Source organism: Phocoena phocoena, chromosome 8 (genome assembly GCF_963924675.1).
Source record: "Phocoena phocoena chromosome 8, mPhoPho1.1, whole genome shotgun sequence".
In the NCBI taxonomy this organism is placed as follows: domain Eukaryota; kingdom Metazoa; phylum Chordata; class Mammalia; order Artiodactyla; family Phocoenidae; genus Phocoena; species Phocoena phocoena.
Window position 1 is genome coordinate 19,735,265 of NC_089226.1, and position 9,701 is coordinate 19,744,965.

Genomic DNA, 9,701 nt, shown 5'->3' on the forward strand with positions numbered 1-9,701 from the left:
AAAAGCAGTCCTGATCACTCCTTGACTCTTCCAAGTTAAACTGGCAGAGAGGATTATAAAATTATCAAATAAACGTATGACTTAACAACCATTCCAGATCATTCAAACAATTTTTCCACAAAACATCTAAAACTGCAGTTAGAATAAACTCAAATTTGCTGTGTAATTCCACAACGTTTCACTTTATTCCTAAGGAGCAGAAGACACCAAAATGACAAAGGGGCAGCAGACCTGATTCCTTTGGTATATTAAGGTGAGCACACCTTACATCTGAATTTTCATGTGCGCCCAGTGGAGCAGAGACTGAGCAACCATTGTCCCTGGAGACAACAGAACACTGCAGGCCAAACAACAACAACAAAACGTATGTGCGTGTGTTTTCGTTTTTATTTTCGTCCTGATCCTTTGACTTGAGCTCTACATTTTTTTTAAGCTATGGTAAAAACAATACTTTAATGGAAATTTATTTCTCTTTGGAAAACCGCTCAACTTCTTTCTTTTGTTAAGCAACCTTGTATGTGTTTCCCGTTCTGCCTTCTTCCCATCCTCACGTTACTAGGGCCACGAACGAGGACGCTTTCCTTCCAGAGAACACCGGTCAGAATGCCACCCTTGCCTGGGCAGCCTTGAATATCCAACCTGGGATTCCCTGGGGATCCCAACACCAAGAGTTACACACATCACGACGCTGGAAAGGACGTCTGGTCGATCCCCCCTAAAGGCCTACCAAAGATGAGGTCTCTACCGTTACGCCCCCATCTAGAAGAGAGGACATCCCAGACACACACCCCCGCGTGCAGTGCGGGGAAATCGCGCCCGGGAGTCCCACGGACACGATGGGAAAGGGCAGGCCCGGGCGGGGTACGGGATGCTGACCCGGGGACGTGGGCCAGTAGAGCGAGAAGCCAGCTGGGGTTGGCCGACCCCCCTCCCCTCCCCCTCACTGGGTTCCTCACCACCCCTGCCAAGGCCCCGCCCCCGGCCCGCCCAGAGCTTCGCCCCCTGCCCACTGGTCAGCGCACGCGTGTCGGTGCGCCCAGCCTCTGCGCCCTCCCAGGCAGTACGCTCCGGTCTGGACGGTTCCGCGGGCGTGTGTGTGCCAGAGGGGCGGGAGGGATGCTCCAAGTCGGCGTGAAGGAGGCACGAGTGGGGAAGCACGGGCGGGCCAGACCAGGAGACCTCCCGGTAACCACCTCGACTCCATTTTATCTCCTCGGAAACTGGGCAGGCTGGGGACCCCGCCGCAGGGCGGGGTTCCTCCCGGCGGGGGGCGAGAGAGACCGTTACGCTGGAGCACCGGGAGACTGTCCTGGCAGCTCCCGGCCGCCACCCGCGCCGAAATAAAAGCCTCTCGCGGCTTCCCGCCCAGCCAGCCTCTCTCTGATTGGTCGCCATGGGAGGGACCCGAGTTAGCTGGAGGTGGCGGCGGAGCGCGGCTCTCGTGCCGCCCGGGGAGGGGTCGCGTTGGGTGCTCCCCGGCCCGCCCCGCGCGCTCCCCCACCCAGGTTCGGCCGTCTAGGGCAGCTCGAGCGGCAGCTGGCAGCGGCGGCCACAACGCAGAGACCCCTCCGCCCGGCTTTCCTCGGGCGCTTCCCAGCACACGCCCCCCACCGAGAATGTCTGCCCACCCCACCCAGCTCTCTCCGGTTCCTGTTCCTTTTCTTCCCCCTCCCCGTCCGTCAGCTCCAAAACGCAAATCCTGGGGTGGGGCGGGGCGGGGTGGGGCGGGGCGGGGCGGGGTGGGGTGGGGTGAGCAGCTGGAGGGAAGGGTGGGCACGCACTGAAGAATCTTCCAGGGAGGCCGGGATGGAAATACCCCAAATGAAATAAACCTCCCTCCCTGCCGCCAAGGTTTTATGGGCGGCGGCGCAGCCCCCGCCACCCGCGGCAGCATCACTACTGTCTTCCTCCCAGCTCCTATTGTTTGCACTTTGCCAGGGTCAGGAACCTCGCCCAAAGAAAGGAGACTGGGGCGAGGTGTTTCGGGCGGCTACCTGCCATTCTTCTCTCGCACCACGCAACATGGGGCTCGCGGTGCGTGTGAAGGCACACACGCGCACACACACGCGCGCACACACACACCAGGCAGCCCCGATCACGCCCTCCTCGCCCTCCGCCCCTCCGCACTTCCTCCTGTCAAAACGCGGCGCTCGATCCTCCCATCCCTCCTTGCTCCGGGCCGAGAGCAGGCTTTGCAACTAACCAGATATTTGGCAAATGAAAAACTAACGTCATACCGACGGGGGTGCAACAACGGCCACACAGCCCTGAAATTCTGCCCATTTCGCCCCATTTTTCAAACCGTTATTCGGCCGGGGCGGGGAGTAAAGGCGCAAAGGCGGCGAGCCCCACTTTATTAGACCCGGGGAAATAACGATCGGGGGCGGCTGCCCCGGCCTTATTGTTCAGTCTTCGCGGAACCGGGGCTGACAAGCCCCTTCCCCACAGAACCCGAGCCTGTGCGGCTGCACCACCGAACCGCGGCCTCCCCCGCTCCGCCGCCCGCCACCGCCTTCGGGGATGGAGCGCTGCCCATCACCGGCGCGGCCGCAGCGTCCCGGGAGCGGGCTGCTCCGCTCCCAGCTCAGCGGGCACACAAAGTGGGAAGGGCGGGCGAGCTGGAGGGGCTCCTGGCGCTCTCTACGCGGGGAGGCTGCCCCAGTCCAGGCAGCCCGGGAGGGTTCGGGTGGGCAGCAAGGGCGACGCGCTCCTTCCTCAGCTCAACGAAAATGACCACTCTTAGCATTCCATGTAAAACCACCCCAAATAACAGCGTTCCTCGGGGGGAGGAGTGGGGGGGAGGGTGCAATTAGCAAATCAAATTGCGAATATTAATTTTGAAAATGTACCTGCAGTTCCCAGGAAAAACAAAGTCCAGATGAAATCCTTAGTTTGCAGCATTGTAATGTGCTGGCCGGGAGGGATGTTCTTGCCGCGGTAAATTCTCTGCCCCCCCCTCCCTTGCAGCGAGTGTGGACGGCGGCAGAGCAACAGACCTAGGGGCAGACAATTGCCAGGCTGAGTATTATTATTTTTGCAGAATTGTTTTCTGCCAGCCGCTGCCGAGCTGCGTTCACGCGCTGATCGGAGAATGAGTGACAGTCCCAGCCTCAGCACATTCGCAACTCGGAGATCCTTGCGCTGGCCCGGGTTCGCTTTGATGGAACTGGGGATGAGAGCGGGGGGCGGGGGTGAGAACCTCACTGTGTCCTTCCACCACGCCGGCCACAAATAGTGCCGAACATCAAGGAGGTAAGAGAGACAGGGGAGGCAGCTGCGGCCGCCTGCAAAACCCGGCGTGGAACTGCCGGAGGAGTCGGGCTCTTTCACAGGCAGTCTTCCAGGCAGAACTGGGATTTCTTCTTTTCACACTTCTCGCCTGTGCCTCCGCGGTCCTTGCTGCCATCCAGCCTTCCTTAATCAGGAAGGTAGGATACTTTAATAACTAGTAAATAATAAAAGTAAAATCTTGGGTTTGTGTAGGGTTTCAAAGTTGTCGAATCCTTCATTTAGATCCTAAGATCCTCGAATTATAAGGATAGCCTAGGACTTAGTTGTTTTAAGTGCAGGAAATTAGAAATTTGGAGAAGGAGGGGGATTGCTGTTGTTGGGTTTTGTTTGTTAATTTGTTTGTTTGTTTTATACTGGGTATGAAGTGTGCTCTCCCACAGAGAGGCAGCAGATCTCAGGGGAAGGAGGTGGGAAGCAACTTAAGTTAGAAGGAAAACGCAGATGTTTAGAAGGGATTTTCAGAAATAACTACAGGAAAATGTTTTCTTGTTTATAAATGCTGGAATCTGTGGTCTCTTTATAAAGATAACCAAGATTTTTTATGTAGGTTTTATGGTATAGGCACAATATTAAATAATATTTTCTTACAAGGGCATACAACCTCAATTCTTAAAGATTTTAATATAGAATGTCACTGAGGTACCAACGCAAAGAGTTTCAATGAATCTTCCAGCTGTTATTTTAAACAGAAGAGGGTGGGGGAGCAAGGTGAAAATAAACATGTTTCAGCACCTGAGCAAGGTTTGAGTGTTTACGGAACAAAAGGTGAGGCAGAAAAAGGAGCTCACGGTGTCCTAGATGCTGGACTAGCCTACTAGCCTAGCACAGTGAAACCCTCCCAGAGGAAGGCTGCCTGTCTATGTTCAAAGCACCAATGCACCAACATCACCATGGACTCCATTTTTCTTTAAAGGTCAGACTCTCCACTGCTGTATCACTCTTTAAAAACCCATTCTCTGCTGGCTAACCAGCCAGTTACTGGAGAGGCTGGCACCCCTCCCCCTCCCCTCCTGTATACTAAACCCAGGTGGGCCAAACCAACAGGCTGAAATACAGGGGCCCCTGAAAAGTACTTCCTCCCCCAAATCTATCTTTCACAACATTTATTTTTGTAATATTTCTCTCATACCGACTATAAATAATTTTAAAACACAGAGAAGTAGAAAGAATCCCACAGATTCCAGAGATACCCACAGATTTTCTAAGTCTTCTGTGTATGCATATGATTTTTATCACTGACATAGTGTAGCAGCACCTAACGTTTCATTATAAGCATTTTTCCAGTTTGTTAGAGTCCTTTGAAATCTTTTATAGCTATGTAGTATTTCTTCATATTGAGGGCTCGTCAATGGTTTCTCCACTATTTAGATTGTTTCCAGAGTTCAATAATATCAGTAATGTTTCTTGAACATCTTTTAGTAAGTATTTATTGAACAGCCACTGTATTTAGTCCTGTGCTGGGTACAGCGAACTATATAGTCGTTGTTGTTGTTTTTAATGGTTGCTGTATTTAGCATATTTGGCTTCAGACATGAGGTCCTGCTAACATGTAAAATTGCCACATTGGCCTGGTAAATGTGAGCGGGTAAATATATTAGACTCTTTCCTAAGGAAGAAGTTTTGATAGCAGGGAAAGATGGAGAGAACAGGCCTGAGGGGAAAGGGAAGAAAGTGAAGGTTGGGATACCCAACATAAATTTTTTCTGTTTCTAATTTTACCAAGAGTGAGAGACACACCCTTCTCTGCAAACCTCCCTCCCTGTAGCCCCTATCCATAGAACTAAAAGATTCCTTGCTATTTTTCTCCCCAAATGCCCCTATTTTTAGTTTTTTAACGTAGGCAGGTGTGGAAATCCTATCTCACTTCAGCATGACTGAATCCCCCCCCCAGCCCCTCCCTTCCCTGTGGGGCGGCTGCTCTCTGTTGTGACGATTCATTCTAGACCTCTGGTCCCCAGTCATTCCAGTCCACACTCCATGTATCTCTCCTGTGTTCTTTTAACAGGATCCGTCACTTGTGTCCAATTCGTCAGCTCTCCACTTGTCAGTGCCCACATCTGTGAGCTCTGGGTGTCAATCCTTTCCTGAACCTCACTTTGAAATGAGACAGAGCTGTGTCCCTCCCCAGACCTCTTTCCCCAGAGGGAGTCCCAGGCTGTCAGGCCCACATTAATGAGCATCTAGCGAGTGAACAACCAGGGGACTGAAGCAGAGGAAGGAGACACTCAGGACTGTTTTAGAGATTGGAGCTTCCCTAATAAAGCAGAGAATGGGCTATAAAATCAGCCACAGCAAGAAGACCAGCCAGGAAGTTATGACAGTGCTCTCCGGATGGGCTGGCAGGTCCTGATCCTAGGCAGTGGCCCTGGGGAAGGAAGCCAACAGGAGCACAGATTTGAGAAATATTTCCAAGACAAAAAACAGCAGAACTTTGGAACTTTCTGAAGATGGGGGTCTGAGGCAGGGGAAGAAATCAGAATTGCTTCCATTCATTCAACAAATACTTATTCAGTATCAACTAGGTGCCTGGCACTGCTCTAGACACTCAAGACATAGCAGTAGACAAAAGAGTATCTTTGCCTTCATGGACTTCTGTTCTTATGGGGAAGACAGAAATTAATCTACAGATATCTAGTATGTAGATGGTAATACGTGCAAAGGAGAGCAATAAAGAGGGGTACAGGGGTAGCGAGCTCTGTGGGGATTAGCATTTTGTACAGGGGAGCCGGGGGAAACATCTCTGATTCAGGGATATCTGGCAAAGATCTCAAGAAAGTAATGACTCCAAAGCTTCCAGTGTGGGCAATTAAGTAGCTGCTGGTAACCTTGACAGGGAGTAGAAGAGGAAGGGCAGACTTAGACAAGGTAATAAGCAAAGGAGCAATGGTGTCAGCTCTGGACACACTAATTCTGAGACGTTTGAGGGATATCCCAGTGGAGATGTACAGAAGACGAACAGTCGGATGGAGAGGAGCCTAGAGAACATTAATATTTAAGCCATGGGCAGACGGAACTGCCAAAGAAATAGTGAAAACACAGAGAGATAGAGAATTGGAATATTATAATGTCACCAACTCGAAAGGAGAAGAAAGTTTTGAAGTGGTCAAATAAGAAGGCTAAAAAGTTTCCTGGATTTGACCATTGGGAAGTCATGAGTGGTCTCTGAGAGAGCAGCATTCGTGGGGAAGGGGAGACATCACCGTCCCAGGAACGGAAGACTGGTCAGGAAGGAGCAGCAGGGGGTGTGGACCACTCCTCAGAAGAGCCATGTGATACTGGAGGAGGAGTGTGATGAAGACAGTAACAGAAAGACAAGCTTGAGGGAGAAGGAACCTTGAAAGGAGGCTTTCTTCGCTTCTTTTTGATATGAGGAGTTAATTATTAGGTTATAAAGTAAATTAAGTTTGCCGCTAACTCCTGCTCACCATCACCACCACGTTATGGTCGAACTTAGACTACTTGAAAAAATGAACTTGGTCTAGAGTCAAGTGCTCTCACAGATGTTTTTCCTCATTTAAGGCTTCTTACCTGTTGGTGTTGAAAAGGAGAACCAAGGCAAGACCTCAGAGCCCACAGAAATCCGAGGAACTCAGTTTAAACATTTGACATGAGCAAAATGCGTTCTGGGAAACTCAGCAGCCTAAGCCCAAAGCCAAAGACAGTGACCTGGGGCTAGGAGAGGCTGGAGAAACAGAGGCATGCCCAAAGAGGTGACTGTGATCTAGGAAAGAGAGGACCACAGAGCTAAGGGGTGAGTCTCTAGGGAGCCCTCAGAGCTCCCTCCTAGCTTCTCATAGTCCTGATCTGGGTGACTTCTAACTTCTACGGCATGATGGGGCTGAGGCCACTGACATGCTTCCCTCCTTGCTCGAGGCTGGCTCAGGCCCTGGTTAAGGACTAGTGCACACCCAGCTGAATGATGCTGGGGACTCCAAAAGCCGAGGAATGAGAAAGGTCGACACAGAAACCACTACTTCTTTGTGCAGGTTGTGCGTTGCACAGCTTCCAGGGGCGCCTTTCAAGTCCCACTCATCATATATTTAACCAGATGTTAGGACAATTTTTGTGTCAAGTGCAAGTAAATCTCAGGGAAGGGGTGATGTTTCTTTTTTTCTTTCTTTCCTCCTTCTTTTCTTTCTCTTTCTTTCTTCCTTCCTTTCTTCCTTCCTCCCTCCCTCCCTTCTTTCCTTCTTTTTTTTTTTAAAATTTTGCAGACACTTTATTAGAGAGTGCTTTCAACCCTGTATACGAAGGGAAGAAAACAGTTTGGAAAGAGGGAGAAGCTGAGCCATACCGCAGGCACAACAAGGTGTCAGTCAGCCCCTGGGAGCTGTGAAACCAGCTGTAGTGTCCTGGCATGGAACAGTCATCAGACTTAGGCTGCACCTGACCTTGGGAGAGGCAGCTTTCTGCAGCCAAGGGCAATTTCTCAAGGCTGACCACTGAGAGCATCCTCCCAAGTAGAGAAGCATGTCGTCCCCCAGTCCTGAAAGTGGCATCTGGGAAGCTTAGCACAGCATCCACACACAATTTTAGCTGTAAATCAAAATGTAATTGGGGGGAAAGCTAAATATTTTTTCTTTTCTTGGGAAAGAAATATTTTCTGTGGGAAAATATATGTAACATAAAATTTACCATTTTAAGTCTACACTTCTGTAGCATTAAATACATTTACATCGCAGTACGGCCATCACCATTATCCATCTCCAGAACTTTTTCACCTTCTCCAACTGAAACTCTGTACCCATTAAACAATAAATCCCCATTTCCATTCTTCCCCTAGCCCCTAATAACAACCATTCTACTTTCTGTCTCTATGAACCTGAATAGTTACACATACAAGAACAATCATATGTTTGTCCTTTTGTTGCTGTCTTAGTTCACTTAGCATAATGTTTTCAAGGTTCACCTAAGGGTAGCATGTGTCAAATTTTCCATTGTATGTATATACCACGTTTTGTTCATCCATTCATTCATCAGCTGACGCTTGGGTTGCTTCCACCTTTTGACTGTTATGAATAAAGCTGCTATGAACATTGATGTGTAAATATCTGTTCAAGTCCCTGCTTTCACTTCTTTTGGGTATGTACCTAGAAGTGGAATTGCTGAATCATGTGGTTTAATTTTTTTGAGGAATTGCCGTACATTTCCCACAGCTGCTGTATCATTTTATATTCCTACTGGCAATGCACATGGGTTCCAATTTCTCCACAACTTTGCTAACACTTTTCTTTCCTTTTCTCCTTTCCTTCCTTTTTCCTTCCTTCCTTCCTTCCTTCCTCCCTCCCTCCCTCCCTTCCTTTTTCTTTCTCTTTCTCATTCTTTCTTTCTTTTTCTCTTTCTTTCTCTTTCTTTCTTTCTTCACTTCTTTCTTTCTTTTTTATTGTAGTCATCCTAGTGATTGTGAAATGGTATCTCATTATGATTTTATTTGCATTTCCCTAAGGTCTAGGGATATTGAGCATCTTTTCATGTGCTCATTGCCCATTTGTATATCTTCTTTGAAGAAATATCTGTTCAAGTCCTTTGCCCATATTTTAATTGGGTTATTTGTTTTATGCTGTTGTTGAATTATAGGAGTTCTTTATATATTCTGAATATGAATCTCTTATTAGTTATACAATTTACTCCTATCCCATGGGTTAACTTTTCACTCTGTTGATAGTGTCCTTTGATACATAAGTTTTTAATTTTGATGAAGGCCAACATGTCTATGTTTCCCTTTGTCTTCTGTGCTTTTGGTATCATATTCAAGAATCATTGCCAAATCTAAAGTCTTGAAGTTTTCCCCCTATATTTTCTTCTAGTTTCATGGTTTTAGTTCTTACATTTAAGTCTTAGATCCATTCTGAGTTAATTTTTGTACATGGGTAAGGTAAGGGTCCCGTGTTATTTATTTATTAGTTTTCCCAGCATTATTTGTTAAAAAATATTTCCTCATTGAATGGTCTTGGCATCCTGGTCAAAAATCCTTTAACCATATATGCAAGGATTTATCTATGGACTTCCTATTTTATTCCATTGGTCTATAGTCTGTCTTTACAACAATATCACACTGTTTTGATTACCACCACTTTGTAGTAAGCTTTTAAATCAGAAAGTGTATGACCTCCAAATTTGTTCTTCTTTTTCAAGATTATTTTGTTTATTTGGAATCCCCTGAGAGTCCATATGAATCTGATGCTAATTCTTCTTTTCAAAAAAGGTCATTGGGATTTTGGTAGAGATCAAGGCGTATTGTTTTCAAATCTGTCCAGAGTTGTTACCTGGCCTAGTATCTGGAGCCATACTGACATCTTGGGGATGGATGTGTGTTAGACATCGCACTCTAGAGCTATGGGAAACTGAGTCACAGTGAACTATCACAAATTGCCGACTTGGGTGATCTATTCTTTCCAATGTAGATACGG

General features: G+C 48.0%; 1 protein-coding gene across 3 annotated transcripts in view; it reads right to left on the reverse strand.

Moving 5' to 3' along the window:
* Positions 1–3,241, reverse strand: part of NCAM1 (neural cell adhesion molecule 1) — a 323,397-nt gene extending 320,156 nt beyond the window's left edge. The window contains exon 1 of one of the 3 annotated variants that reach the window (XM_065881593.1): positions 2,850–3,241. In XM_065881593.1, the coding sequence (XP_065737665.1) occupies positions 2,850–2,901 (52 nt within the window). In that variant the 5' untranslated portion in view covers positions 2,902–3,241. The remainder of the gene's footprint in view (positions 1–2,849) is intronic. The other 2 variants (XM_065881595.1, XM_065881594.1) reach the window with 2 other exon arrangements.
* Between the last annotated feature and the right edge of the window lie 6,460 nt (positions 3,242–9,701).